At 28.0% G+C, this 16,335-nt stretch overlaps 1 protein-coding gene across 2 annotated transcripts; it reads right to left on the minus strand.

Moving 5' to 3' along the window:
- Positions 1–84: 84 nt before the first annotated feature.
- Positions 85–5,046, minus strand: LOC111307916 (protein PAM71-homolog, chloroplastic). Of its 2 annotated transcripts, XR_002692228.2 has the most exons (11): positions 4,702–5,046; positions 3,543–3,702; positions 2,698–2,881; positions 1,806–1,853; positions 1,515–1,611; positions 1,090–1,253; positions 919–984; positions 757–807; positions 553–657; positions 298–465; positions 85–142 (listed from the first exon to the last, which is right to left on the minus strand). XR_002692228.2 is itself a non-coding variant. In XM_022906251.2 (10 exons), the coding sequence occupies exons 1-10, from the start codon at positions 4,823–4,825 to the stop codon at positions 400–402; spliced, it is 1,065 nt and encodes a 354-aa protein (XP_022761986.1). In that variant the 5' UTR covers positions 4,826–5,046; the 3' UTR covers positions 85–399. The 2 variants fall into 2 exon arrangements, 1 of the variants encoding a protein (XP_022761986.1); XM_022906251.2 differs by having other exon boundaries at positions 85–465.
- Between the last annotated feature and the right edge of the window lie 11,289 nt (positions 5,047–16,335).

The raw sequence follows: 16,335 nt of genomic DNA on the forward strand, positions 1-16,335 counted from the left end.
TGTTACTGAATTAACTCGACTAACAATTGTGTTTATATTCTAGTCTAATTTACTAAGAACCAAGCAACCACAGGAACCCGAAGCATTCAAAGCTTTCCAAGTCTTTTGCGGAGAAACATAAATGAGAAATGTAGCAACATACCTGAGAGAAACATACAATTATGGCCACAAAATTAGCTGAAGTACACAAAAATCATCAAAGTGAACAAATATTTGTAACATAATCCCTTTTTCCAGATTACAGTAAGGGATAAATTATAATGAAGAGATGTTTCAAGGAGGCTTCTAAGAACTAACATGCGCCTCTTTGGAGCTCCCATCGTTCTCTCTGGTGGCAATGTATCAGGACAATTGCGCTGGAAACTAGCCCGTCTTTCTCTCTAGGATCTGTATAATCAATCAGAAAACTCCAAAAAATGTGGCTGCAGCAAAAACTAGAAAAAGTGCTCCACCCAAATAACCAACCTGATTAAAAATACCACAATTGCATGGAAGTCAAAATGCAAGTCTATGAATACATCATACTAGCAAAGGATAAATTTTTGGTCTTACCAGTTTCTCAGAAATATAGTTGGCAAGAAATGCTCCTCCAACAATTGCAATTGATGTTGCAAGTAGGTGTCCAGCAATGGCTCCACTTGCCACACCCCATGGAGACTGTAGGCAATGTAGCAGCAATCATTGAACTATTGTGAATTATGTAGCAGAAAAAATTTTAAAAAAATATCATGAGAAATAAAGTTATCAAAGTTGCACCTGTGCAGCACCAAGTGCAATTGTCGCAAGCATTGAACGGTCACCCCATTCCTAGGAGAAATTGCAATATTTTACATTGAGAATTATTGAAATCAACCAAAAGAGCAGCCTTTTCCTTTGGAGATAAAATGTTGCTTTTAAAAAGGATAAAAAGATGCTTACAGCAAAGAATACAAGGCTGAATGACTTCCAGACAATTTCAAGTGGATTTGAGAGCGGTTTTGACACCTGAATACAATAAAAATAGAATCCTTTATTGATTTTTTTTCCTTTTAATAGAAGAGGCATGTGAACCAGCCGATTCGTTTCCTTCAACAGAAGAAAGATGATTACCTTTTCTTTCACAAGTTCTTCAGCTTCAACAAACTCATCAAGTTCAGGGCCTCTCTTGCCACCTTTCTTTGCCACTGTTGGTGGAAGGTCCCATGCATCTTTTATAGATTTTAGGCCAAAGAAGACAAGAAGAGCTATTGCTGCATATTCTCCAATTGGTATGGCTGCACAATGAATCAAAGAATAATGTAGTCATCAAGAACTTTACCATAGAAATGCAATAATAACTGGTATGCTGTAATTCATTTGGAAAATGTAGATTCCAGAGTGAATGAACTTGATAATGTACTTACTTTGAGAGTTTATGTATCATTGAATATCTCAAGTTGAAGGAACTAGTATAGGTAGTTGGTTGAATTAAATCAAATTCAATTGTGTGTTTGCAGTGTTAATACTACTGTTAGATGTGAGAAATAGGAACTTACTAGTTTGGAATTGAGCAGGAACTGATTGAAAGACCCGTCCAATTATTACTGACAAGATTGTCATAAGAGAAAGAGCACCCATTGACCCCAACAGAACCTTTCCAATGATTTAATAAATGTTAAAAGATATTCGGTTCAAGAATATAAAAGCATTCATCAATCCAAGAACCAGAGAATATACAATAAAGCCATAATACCAAATTTATATTCATTTCAAAACAACAATATCTAGAATAAAGAGAGAGAACCTAATGAAGACACACATAGATGAGTAGTTAGGAGAGAACATACCAGTGCTTTCTCATATTGCATGGCCAAGAGTGCAGCGATAAAAAATGTCTGGTCAAGAGATGAAAAATATAATTTAAATCTCTGGTAAGGTTTCTAAATGCACTATCACGAGCTTAAGAAACTAATGAAAACTTCTTAGATTCAATAGGATCAGTTCAAGAAGAGTCAGATCCTTCAATCAAACATATCAATTAAATGGAGCAATAGGTGATGAAAAAAGACAGACAGGACAACAAATACTGATTCATAAAATAATTATAAGCCTCATGCAAACTTCTTTCCGCAATATTAACTTTCTTCCTCAATCCATCATTAGTTAGGACCATCATTCTACTCTATTTGGGGTCACATTTTTAGTTTAATAGGAGCTTCTTTCTTTCCCTAGAGTTTCAAAACAATTGAACATAGCACTAGTGAGCAGTGATTAATTAAGCCATCTAATGACAGAATAGCTTGGATGATTAATTGGTGAATTGAGGGTGAAAAAAACTTAGCTGGTGAGCTTAGCTTATAAGGAATCTAGCTTAATGTAATGTGGGTGCCAAAAGCATGATATATGCATGGACTGCCAAAATTTAAAAATCCTTGTTTCTGTAAATGTGCTATTGAGATTATTCACAGTTAACCCTTTTCCTCTTAGTTGGTTATCCAATGGTTTAATCCTTAGATTAGAACAATACTGATTGAGACAGACAATATCACTAGAAACTCACCAACAGACGAACTTATCGATTCCTCGATAAAAAAAGGGAAGAACTTATCATAAGAGGTAGATAAGAAAACATGTATACTTGGTATAACAGAATTTGAACTACATGAGTTTGATGGCTTAAATTAAGGAGAGGAAAAAAGGATCAAGAACACATGAAATTATTTATGATAAATTAGTTACCTTGTCACCAATTTCTGAAACAAATATTAACGTGAAGGCAGCAGTCAATCCCGACTTTGCAATTGCTGCTAAGAGTGATGAAGGTCCACCTTTTGCAGAAGCAATCAATGAAAACACTAAAGCACATCCCAATAGCACGATAGCAATGGAGAGAGGGTAAGGCGTTTGATTGGGAGCTTTCACACTGCAAAATAATCAAAGATACGTACATTGAGAAAGACTGAAAGTTAGGTGGCATTTCATATCAAAATCAAAAGCACAGAATTATATGATATATGACTTCATACAAGTAAACTTACAAGCACTGTGAAGTATATATGTTATTTTCAAGACAAAGTAATTCTTAAAGAAAAGAACTCGACGCTTATCTAATTTATCTGGCCAAAAAAAAAAAAAGCTTATCTAATTTATATTTCATCAACAATATGCATCTATTGAACCCAAGGAAGGAAGAACACCCACCGTAATAAAACAATAAAAATCAATTCAACAACAATTTCAATTAAGTATATATGAAACCCAATACTACAAGGAAAGGATTATTAGTTTCTTTTTCACTTTTTCTTTGGTTCAAGTAGTCTTCATCACTGGAAAGAAAGCTGTTTTGTAGTTGAACTTCAAGAGAGGGCTACCTTACATTTTTTATTAATGCAATTATCAAGTATTATCTAGTTCTTGTATTAACCTGCCACATGATGACTTACTCAATGAGTGTAGATGAAGGCAAAAAACTCCACATAAGAATATTTCCTTTCACTGTTAAAATTTATCTAAATAACTGAAATGCTGTCTGAAAAGTTTAAAATACTAGAATCTAAAGATTCTTTTAATTGGACATCACTTACGCTTCTGATGAACTGTCACTGGATGGACCCTTCACAGAACTTGTATGGTCTTCTTTTTCCTCCTTGCCTTCATAGCCCCCAGATCCAATACCTATATTGGATGCTTGTGCTCTAAATGTGTTGCACGTTGAGCTCAACCTTGATTTTTTTCTACATCCTACTATAAAAAAGTTACAAGACAAGTTAACTAATGATGCTGTGTCTAACAACAAAAGGAATAAAATCAATACTGTGCATGAACATAAATTGGAACAGTCCACTATGAGAACAGCCATCTAATGTGTCATATAAAGAACCAAAAGAAACATTTGTCTGCTAAGTAATGAAACTGAACAGCAGTTCAAACCATATAGAGCAAGCTGATAAACAGGATAAGGTTAAGCTAAAGTAATATTTTGAAGACGAGGAAGAAGACAGAAGAAGCCCTGTCTTGCTATTCATCTTTTTTTGAGTTTAGAAATCTAAAACACAAGAAAATGTTGAGAGCATTTTGATCCTCAAATCTAATCTTATCTTCGAAATTTAAACTCAACTTACATCAACCTCAGCCAAGGGCATGCTGAATTCAATGTAACCAAACTATAGCCTATACAGTAGGGGAACAATCTTCAGTGGCTTGATTAGTACATGGAATGCAATGCACTGTAACTACTAAATAAATACAATTCAGTGGTCCTTTCAGTTTTTCATCAATTCATACAATTCTAGAAGACTAACATTGGTTAAAACTCGTTTCCTTTTGGGTCTATGAAACTTTTGCACATAACCTGAATTCATCTCTCACCTTATCCCCAAAACAAAGTCACAGACCATACAAACTCCAAAGTCTATTTATGCATAACTTAGAAACTGGTTCACTTACTCTCAGTTAACCCAAAAATTTCCATCCAAATTGAGTAAACAAAAGCTTCAAAAACACCAGCTATTCACTACTTTAATCTGACACATAATATCACTATAATAACATCCTCCAAATCTCTTCAAACAACGACAGCCTAAATTCAACTTAATTCATAAAGGGAAAGCCACCCACAACGTTCTTACAAAAGGAAATTAAATCCTTCCGCGAATCCCCTTACAAAGATGTAAAGAGTACCCTTAAAACCAAATAAAATTAAAAAAAAAAAAGAAAAGAAAGAAGACAGAGAGGAAAACTTACAGGAAGGAGAAATGCGTACTCTTGAAAAGCTATTAAAAGATGAAAATGAATGCACAAGAACCAAGAAGGGAAGTTTCCCTCTTGAATTGACTGGCAGACTATGATGAAGAATCACTTTCTGCATTTTCAATAGTTAAAAATTCAATAAAGAAATATAATCTGCTTTTTATAAGCTCATTTCTTTGTTTCAATTCCAGAACACAAAGAGATGAAAGTGCTTTTGGGGCCTTCTATTTTCTTGTTTAAGAAATTGAAGAGAAGAAGAGTTGAAGTTTGAGATTGAATTGCTTGAGAAAACAGTTGTTGCCCAGTTAGCGTTCAGGCATGGTACAACAACTTTGCTTCTGTTCAAGGTTTAGAAAGCTTTCGTTGGCTGCCACGTATGATACGTGTTCGATAAAATGGGAAGCTTGAAATAAACCTTGAAACGACGGCGTCCGACATGAGCTTCCTTTGGTAAATTAGGATGTTTTATTTTGCTTACCGTAAAAGAACGATGGTTGAGGTTAAATTTGTCCCCAAATACATACTAACAGTAATTAATAAATAGATGTATAAAAAATAAGTTAAATGCTCAATTAAAAATTAATGTTTGCGTGTTTTTTCAATTGAAAATATTATTTTTAATTTGATTTGGGATTAAACATTTTTGAATTTGTGCAATTAAGAGTTTTATTATGGTCGTGGCTTTTATGCAAAAAAAAAAAATAACGTGACACCAGTAATTTCTTATTTGTTGGTTTGAAAAAAAGGGTATAATGTATTTTTGCATTAAAAGTAAAAAAAAAATTATCATTTAAAAAAATGGTATAAACGCGTTTAAGAAATAAAAATTGTGAAAAGGGGATTCAGGGATTTTAAGTTTTCAAAAGAAAAAAGTTTAGAGAAAGACTAAGAAGATTAATAGACTTGTGATTCCTGAAAACAAGATTAAAAAAAAATTTAGTGGATTCATGAATTTTAAAAAGTAGATAAGAAAAAAAATCAAGTGATGCTTATTCATTCTAAACATTTGGGTATCCACCATTTTCAGGTGAGTTTTTTTCTTATGGGTTTTAAAAAATGTATGATCTTGAACAAATAGTTAGTAGTTATTTGATTTAGTTTGAATTAATGTTTAGGGTTTGATAATTTGTTTTTTCTTTACTTTTAACAGATATAAGTTCTGAATTAGTGACAATAAAATTTCATTATTGAGGAACATTTATTGGTAAAGGTTTGAATTTGAGTTATATAAATAAAATTTATGAAGACTTGACATTTGACCTTAACAAGGTTGTTTTTAGGAGTTACTAAGTGTTTGTGAAGATGTTGGATTTATGAACATTAGGAGGATTTTTTATTTGAAGCCCAGTAGAACACTTGATGATGGATTTGGACTAGTTTAAGGTGATGAAACCACTTTTGACATGATAGGATATTTGTTAGATAATGATATAGTAGACATTGATATAGAGGATGATATAAATGAGCTTGAATTAGTTCTTGAGGATAGTTGTTAATTTCATTTTGATACCGATCATACCGATTGTTATGCTTCAGTTATACTAAAATATGATACATCTAAGGATGATATTTTGTACCAAATTTGATACCAGATAATACTAGTTATTTTTGTTAGTTTCAGCCTGTTTCGGTGAATTTTCATGGAATAGTATGTTTCGATCGGTATGTGAATATGAAATATATTTTGTAATTTTTAGCTTATCTTTTGTTATTTAACTCTTTTTAACCTTATACAACTAAAATTATTGACAAAATAACCCTTAAAATTTGAATTTCTATATTTTTATTTTAACTTTTTTTATATATTTTTTTCAAACCAAAGTTTATAATTTTATAATTTATTTTTTCAAACCAAAATTTATAAGTATTTCAATTTTTTTTCAAGAAAACAATTATACTCCTTTTATAAATTTTAACAATCATAAAGTTTTGATTAATTGTTTTCATCTCTTTGTTTTTATCTTAATATTTATATGAAATAAAACACTTATTTAAATATCATATGATTAGATTAAGTGTTTAAAAATATCATGAAAAATTTATGATATTATTTCTTATGTTTTTAAACTTATTTGTTTGATTTGAATGTATTGCATATTTATTTTGTAGCTTATTAATAATATTATAATGTACAAGTTCATGCATGTTTTTAATTATTTTTGTAATAAATAAAAAAATCTGAAATAATATATCAAAATAACTGATATCAGTATATACCATATTTTTAAAAAAAAATCAAAATGTTATTCAGTACGATGTTAACAACCTTGATCATGATGCTATGACTAATGAACCATCTAATAAGGTAACTACTTCTAGTGATGTGATTGTTGACAAAGTAAATGATGGTCATAGGGTTCATTGTGATGTAGAAGAGCCTAATAATGTTGTTAATGATGAACCATCTAATAGGGTTCATAGTGAGGTACAAATAAAAGATGTTAATGATGGAAATAGACCAACTAACAGTGAAGGGGAATATCTTATTTATGATGTTTTTATTCAAGCTTTGAGTGGCAATGAAGATGAAAAAATTATTGTTGTTAGGACCAAGTTTAAGAAAATGAGAAATGAGAAGAGGAAAAATAATAGACAAAAAGTGGCCAAGGGAGTGAATATTACTATTACTATGGTAGGGGCTAGATTTCAAGGTTAAAAAAAAATGTCTGATACTAAGCATAATAAAGGTACTATAGTGAGTATTATTATGACTATGATGAATATAAAGATCATATTAATGATGAAAAAGACATGGTGGATGATGCTACTAGGAGAAAAAGCAAGTTCCTAGTTTATAGTCCAACTACAAGTACATTTTATATAGAATTAGGTATGTTGTTTGAGAATTTAAATCAATTTAAGCATATTGTGCCATTATCGGTTATTCATATAAACAGAGCTATAATTTTGACCAAAAACCATAAGAATTTTGTGAGAAGTAAATGTGTTGCACTTAATTGTCTTTGGTTGATATATGCATCTTTTGATAAAAAGTTGCAATTATTTCAAGTGAACATTTACAACAACAATTATGATTGCAAAAAGGCCTTTAGCAATCCAAGGATGACTCAATTTATTGATAAGTTGTGTATTGATAAGTTTTTGAAGAACCTTTTTATGAAGAATTTAGAGATATAGGAAGCAATTAAGAATGAATATGGAACAGGGGCAAAAATGAACATGGTAAGAAAGGCAAAAAATGATGTGGTTGATAAAGTGGCAAGCAATTATAAAGAAAAGTTTGCACACTTATGGGATTATGCAAAGGCAACCAGAGAAAATAATTATGGTAGCAGTGTGAAGATGCAAGTGCATAGATAGATGCTAAACTTTCCACCTATCTTTAACAAATATTACATATGCTTTGTTACCTTTTAAATGATTTTGAGAATGGTTGTAGACAATTTCTAAGGCTAGATGTTGTTTTCTAAAAAACTTAACAAAGAGTGTGTTGTTGGTAGAGATGGAAAAAGTCAAATGTCTCATGTAGCTTAGGTTTTAGTGGAAGTGAAATTTTGATTGCACTAAAATTTTAGCATTTTCTTACTTTTGCTTAGTGTAATTTTTATCGAATTTTGGGTTGTTCTTTGAAAATTTAGTAAAAATATTCTTAAATACATAAATGTTCAATGTGTAGCTAAAAATATGAAAAATGAGGAATTTTGGAGTTTTTGGACTCATGTTGAAGGATTTTGTGCTAAAAGCTAGAAAAAGCCAAAATTAGTGTGCTTGCGCTCTATTGTTATTTATGAGAGTTTTTCTTAACCCTTTCTTTTATGATTTCTCTAGCTCAATTGAACTTTGTTTCAAGTCTTAATTGTATTTTTTTTTCAATTGGAAATATCTTTCTTAGCGCATTAATGCATTATTACCTTTGTAGTATTTTTACAAGTGCTTGAAAGATAATATGTGCATTAATGTAGTTGAAGGTTATTTTTAGACTTGCAATTTTCTAGAATTTTTTTAAGGTTTATAAGGCATCAAATGTCCATTTAATAGTCTATATTTTGGTAGTAAAATTAAGGGAGAATTGTTTACAATTGGTGCAAAAATGAGGTAGCAAAGTTTAACCCTAGTCATTGGATACATGGATCATATGATCAAAAGAATGTGGTTCCAATTTGAAAATTCAAAAAGGGACCAATTGGAGCATTTGAGCTAACCATTTGAAGGCTTTTTATTAGGCATAATGTTGGTTCTTGAAGCTTGTTAGATCGTGAGAAAAAGGCTTAAAGTAAAAGGAAGCAAGAAGAAGGAAACTAGATAGCATAGGATTAAAAAAATTTGAGATAGAAAGTTCTAGAATAATGGCAATTAGCTGAAAAGTTTTTCTTCATTTTAAGTGGTTAAAGAAGCACCCATTTGTTTATAAATAAAGGAAAATGATCGGCCATAAGAGATTTTTAGCTTAGTTCTTTACATTTTTTTCCTTGCATTTTACTTTTTTCTTTCCAAACAATTTCCTCCTTGCTCATTTAGAGGGTTGTTTGTAAGAAAATTGCCTTTATTTTCCCACAAAATTTACTTTCCTTCTTTAATTTTCAATGCACTTTATTATTTCTTCAATAAAAGTTCAAGATCTTTAAGCTTTAGTGTACGATTTCAATTGATTTCAAGTGTTATTCAAATTTGTTTGGTGATTTATGATTTTGACCTTTTTGTGGTTTTTGGATCGGTTCTTGTTCAATTCTTGCTTGTTTGGTGCCAAATTTTTTTGCTTAGATTTTTAAATTTGGATAAAATCCCTTTCAAATTCCTTCTACACGATTTCAGATCTAATTTCAAACTTGCAATTGAACTTAGTGGTAGAGTTGAATCTTGATTAAGTGACAGCAATTCAAGGGACCTCTCTCTTAGCTGGGCATTCGGTTTGCAATTTTTGCACTATAAAATCTTCAATTCATTTAGTTACTTGTTAATTATCATTTGTTTGTCTTTAAATTCTTACATTTACATGCTGTTTGGTTAGTTTTTCTTGTACTTGCTCTGAATTTCCTGTTTTTGCATGTGGTATGAATTATAGCTTATTGAGTTTAGATTTTAATTATTTTGTGAGATTTTTTTTGTTGATTCATGTTATAAACTTATAGATCTAGGTTGTCTTAGCTTAGTTTGAGTTGATTCCCTTTATAAAGTTCTAGATCTAATTTTTCCTTTATTGACTTGGTAGTTTCTAGTTTTTAACTCCATTTGGTTTTTTACTTTTCTTTATTAATTCTTGCAATTTCTTTTCAATTCTTGCTTTTTAATTAAGTCTCTCTCATAGTTATTTAAGTTTTCTTGTATTTCTAGCTTATGTTCATTCAATTTTTTACCAATTAGATCCATATTTTAGTTGATCATTTAGTTTCAAAATTTGCTTACAACTTTTGGTTTTCATTTTTTTAGTTTAGATCTTGTAATTCCTTTCATCACTTGCACTTTAATTCTATTTTTAGTTTAGATCTATTATTATTTTTGCAATTTCAAGTTTGATTCCATTCACTTTGATGAAATATGGATCCATTTTTCTTATTAATCATAAGTTTTCCAGTTTTGAAGCATACATTCGGGTCGGTATGTTTTGATTAAATTTTTTATTTTGCTTCTTTAATTCCATTATAAAGATATTTGGATCTTCAGTTTACATTTTGGTTTTGTGAAATTCAGTTTGTTAAGATCAATTTTTAAGAATTTACTAGTAGTTTCTTTAGTTAGAAGTTGAAGTTAGTTAATTCGGTTACACTACTTTAGCTATTGTTTTTGTTGAATTTTCTATTCAATTCTTAGATTAGATTTACATTTTCATTCATGTTAATGTCATTACATTCTATTTTAGCTACTATTTTTATACATTGTTTTTCATTCCTTAGTTTGCATACTACAAGCCTACATCTTACTACAACTAAAATATATAAATAAATATTTTTTAAAAAATAAAAACATTTAAATAAAAAATTTATCTCATGATGAAGTGCATGCAAAATTTTTAGTATTTATAATTGGATAAATTATATATATATATATATTCACACACCATATAGTTAAACGCAATTTGACTTTACCCTTTAAGGTTTAAAATGTGATACATAACCACCCTCAGTTATTTTTTTATATCATTCCGTTAGTATTCATTGATGCCATTAACACCTAAGTCGTATTTTTTCCCATCTTCTCCTCTTTTTCCTCTCAACTTTTGCTTTTTGTTTCTAAAACTTAAATTAGTAATAATAAAAATAAAGTTTTTAAAGTCATTTAAATTATTGAGTTTTCAGATAAAATCATTATGAGAATTATATCAACTAAAATATATAAATAAATATTTTTAAAAAATAAAAACATTTAAGTGAAAAATTTATCTCATGATGAAGTGCATACAAAATTTTTAGTATTAATAATTGGATAAATTATATATATATATATATACACCCTATAGTTAAATGGAATTTGACTTTACCCCTTAATGTTTAAAATGTGATACATAACCACCATAAGTTATTTTTTTATGTCATTCCGTTAGTATTCATTAATGCTATTAACACCTAGGTCCTATTTTTTCCCCTCTTCTCCTCTCTTTCCTCTCAACATTTCCTTTTTGTTTTTGAAACTTAAATTAAATGAAAATGAATAAGATTGCCAATGGAGCTTTTGCTTCAATGTTGTGGCTTTTAATGATGATGATTGCTAAATCTATCATGCACATAGTTCTTGTTATTGCTGGAGGTGCTGCTTTGATGTTATTATTGCTTTTGCAACAATTATGACTGTTTTTATTAGGTTTTTGGTCATCTAAGAACTTTCTTAAAGGAAGGGTGAAATTGTCCAACGAATTTGTAAAGGAATGTAGAGATATTGGGAGGTGTGAAAGAATGTGGAAAGGAGTTAGAGACAAATCAATTGCAATTAAATGTGGGGTTTTGGTTTTATTAGGGACTATATTGGAGGAAGAATGGAAAGATATTGTGAGGGAAAATTCATGAGAATGAGAGGAAAATGCAAATGTAACAAGATGTGAAATAGAGGATATTAATGACTGTTGCTTATCTTATTAGCCTTTTTTTTTTCTTCATGCTTATGATAAAGTACATAAAACAACTATTCAAATACTTTTTCATCAATTTTTTCATTGATTTTCCCTAAAAGAAGTCAATAGCTTTTTGTCCAGAAAATTCTCTTCTCATTTTTTCACTTATTTTCTCCACTTCAAATTTTCTTGGGTTTTTTTTATGTCTAAAAAATTTGATATTTTCATGGGGTTTTGATGTATCTTGATTTTTCAAATTTTGTGCTTTCAACATTTTAAGTCAAAAGTGGTTATTCTAGCTTCTATGCTTTTAGGGATTTTATAAAAAGCCCTAACCTCCTAAATCTATGTTTTTATGGTTTTCTTTGAATGGGTATTAAGTTTCAGGTTTTGAAATTTGTAAATTTCATCAATGGGTGCTTTACTTAGTAATTGTAAACACAATTAGTCACAAAAACAAAGCCTCATATTCAAATTCCTTAGATTTTCAACTTTATAAAAAAACCTAGATTTTTTTAAGTGAAACAAAGCCTAGAAAAATAATTTTATCCTTAAACAACATTGTTTCGAGAATCTCTCGTTACTAAAAAACTAAGCTTCCATTTCTTAGAGAAATTCATCCTCTTATCAAACACCTTAAATTTGGATTACCAACTTCAAATCCTAACCAAGATTCATTTAAAAACTATATAGGGAATTTTAAATATATAGTAATAATAAATAGAAATATAAAATACATAAAAATCAAAATTATTTAAGTTAAAATTATAATTTTTATGTTGTTTTTATTTTTCTTTGTTTTCACAAAAAAATTTATAATATATAAAAAATAAAAAAAATTATATAATTGATCAAATAAGTACGAAAATTACAATACTTCTAATATAGCGCAAAAAGTCAATAATAAAAATTATAATCACAACATATTAAATATTATATTAAATATTTTTATAAAATTTTCTATGTATTAAATTTTTTTTTTATTTTTATGTCAAAATAATAAATAGATTAAAAATAAATAATTGACGATAAATAATCAATCTCGACGTAGCAAGGTTGATTCTAGTTATAATAAAATAACATTTCATATTTTAAATTTATGCAATTTATTTCTATTTATTTATAAAATTAAATAACTTATTTGAATATTATCTTACTATATTTTAATATGTAACATAAATAATAAAATAATTTATTATATTAAATCTTATAATATTGGTGCTCAAATCATTATAAATCTGCGATGAAAAAGAGTCATTAACGATGGAGACCAAAATATTAATAAATTTCACAAACGTTTATAATCAAAATATTAATAAATTTTTTATTTTTTAATATTAAAGTTATAATTACACTAAAATTTTGTAATCTATATTTCATTTAATATTTTATTACATGAAATTAAAACTATGAATTATAATTGTAATTAAATAGAACCTTGACATTATAAAATATAAAATACTTGAATTTATTTTGATAGGTTGACTAACAAAGATTTGAAGTAATGTATTTTAGTAATTTTGGTAACTGGATAATATTTATCTATTTTTCAAATTTAATTGTTATAATTATAATAAAATAAAAAATTTATAATAAAAATAAATAAGTCCTAAAGTTTTATTAAACATATAAAAATAAATGTGATATTAGTGGCTACATTGTAAATTTTCAAAATTAAATGATCAAAAAAGATTTTGAAAAAAATTTAGTGATCGAATGTAATTTATTTTTATTTTTAATTTCCAAAATTTATTTTTAAAAAATTTTTATAATGTGAAGTGACTTATCAAATAATATGATAATGTCATGTGACATATAACAACTAACATGGTATTGCTATGTTAGCATGCCATTAGAGACCAACTAAGTGAAAAAAATATTTACTCAAATTTTAGTGAGTAAATAATTTTTTTTTTATAATTATGTAACTTTTTAAAAAATAGGTAAACGACCATAGCGTTTTTTTTTTTTTTTTTTTTTGCAAAATTTAATGAGGGATGGTGATATTCAAATTTTTACCTTATATTTTTTGAAATTTTTTTAGCCACTAAATAAAAAAACTAAAGACTGACCATGTTATATTTTATACTATATAAAATTTAGACTCCATCTATTTCACGAAAAATGACTTTTAAATAATGATTTTACATTTCTAAGTGTTGATTTGGTAAAAAATTGATTGGTTAACATAAAATGATTTATTGATCAATTGAAAATAAGGTCATTTTTTTAAAATTATCTTACGAATTTGAAAAAGAGAATATATTTTTCGAAAAAAAGAAGTTTATGAGTAAAACTATTTATTAATATTTTTGAACATAATTTTACTTATAAATTATATTATATTAATAAATAATATTATAGTATATTAATAAATAATATACTATTAATAAATGTATTAATAAATATTCTAAATAAATAATATATTAATATATTTATAAATAATATAAAGAATAAATAGTTTTATTCAAAGAATTTTTTATATTAACTTAATATTTTAATATTAAATATTACTATTAAAATATAGTTATTTTTGAATATTAATAATTTTAATAATAAATAATTTTTAATATTTTAATAATTATATTAATATTATTTTTAAAAAATAATTTTTTTAGAAAACAACAAAATATTGAAAAATATTTTTCATTAAATCATGCAAATAATAAAAAATTTCTATCAATTTAAAAAATATAAATATTTTTTAAAAATTATTTTCTGAAAATTATTTTTCGTAAAACAGAGTCTTAGTGTAAAAATTTTAATTTTATTTTAAGCGCACGTCTTACTTTTGAGTGGAAATATAGGCAAGGCGTCCAAATTGTTACTGGGGTTTGGGTTTGCATGATTTTAAAGATGCGGGCTTGGATGAGATGATTAGGCCATTTCGAGATCAGGCTCAGCCCTGTGACTTCTTTCAATTAGTTGAAAGTAGGCTAAAACCAGCATCATGGCCCATGTAAGAAGGTGCTGGATTAAATCAGGTTTTGGTCTTCCTTTTCGAGTAAAAAAATTGAGCATGAAAATTGAAAAATAAAATAGCAAGCTCGTTTGGTTCGCGCTTTTTATTTTTTATTTTACTTTTTCTTAATATGAAATGAAAAAAATAAAAATAAAATAATAAAAAAACACCGAACCTTAATCAAATTTCAACTCTCAACTGACAAAACAAGTTATGAATCCAATTAAAAAAGAGGAAAGCTTCCCAAATTTCAAAGCCAAAGAACTTTATTCTGGACCAAACTTGAAGATCTTTTACTTGTTTCATATACTTCGCTTGGAGAGATGGTCCCCTAATAGATAACTTGTCAAGAATTTCGGTAGGAGAGTAAAAGCAGAGAGAAAAAAAAGGGATTGATTCGGTTTTCAATGCTCTCCTCTTTACAGATTACCCATGTCATAGGCATAGCCAAGCCGCCTTATATTGGCATACTTGTTAGAAAGAGGAATCTTTTCCATTAACAATTAGGCACATCAAGTCTCATCAACCTTAAATCTTAGTAAACAGCATATTCAAATCTGCAATGCATTTTTGACCCTGTTGAGTTTTTTTTTTCCCTGTTTGGTATTATCATACAAGTTGGATAGAAATAATTTTTTTTTTGCATGAAATGATATTATTATGAGAATAGACATATACAAGTTCGTGCAATTATGAGGCTGTCAGGCTCTCTTTGGGTCTTGCCGTTCCTAAGTAGACAGACATTTCCTCCCTCTTTGTTTCCCTCTTTGATGAATCGAAACTGTTTATAAACAAGGTTAGAAGTGACTAAATAATCCTAACTTGAAAATAAAAAAAGTTTTAATTTGAGTTCAACTAAATCCGATTTGAAAAAAATATTAAATTCAAACTAAAAAAAATCAAATTTGGGATAATTCAAATCTTAGCCCATAATAATTCAAGAAAAAAAATATGAATTCAACAAGATTAAATCCTTATTTGTTTTCGGCCAATAACAAGATCGAACTTGAAAATAATCATTTTATTAAGCACAAAAGCCTCTAATTAATTGAATATTCATGTCAATGAAAATAAAATCAAATAATTAATCAAGAAATAATAATTTAATGTGGTTCAGCTTAAGCGATTTACGTCTATGGATAAAAAAAAAGATTCACTACTTGTAGAGAATTATAAATAAATAATCTCAATTAATTAATCAATAATTAATACTCATAAATTCTTTTAATCTTCTTTAATTCTATAGAGTATTCTCAACTCAAATAAATACATATCCATATGCATCCATGCACTATACCTATGTAGACTTTATTATTTTCTAGTTCACTCAAACATATACTTCCATAAAGACATTAATTACTTGTAGTCCTATGAGATGTCTATCCAATAAAATCTTATAACTCTTTTATATATTTTTCACATACCTAACCTTATAGAGATTTTACCTATTTATAAGTATAAATACTTGCTTATCAAAAATTCTTTTTATCTTAAAATTTTTCTATTGCAAGTTTTCTAAGTCATTAAGTAATATCTAGCTAATGTCAAACAAATCTCTTATGGGATTTAAGTTACTATTCTCAACGATCTTCACCTTGACTTAAATTCTATCAAATTATCATTTTTCATGCTAAACATGCTTGGCTGTACCTACAATAGAAGT

Source organism: Durio zibethinus, chromosome 22 (assembly GCF_047325235.1).
Source record: "Durio zibethinus cultivar Kanyao isolate XHJ-2024 chromosome 22, ASM4732523v1, whole genome shotgun sequence".
Classification (NCBI taxonomy): domain Eukaryota; kingdom Viridiplantae; phylum Streptophyta; class Magnoliopsida; order Malvales; family Malvaceae; genus Durio; species Durio zibethinus.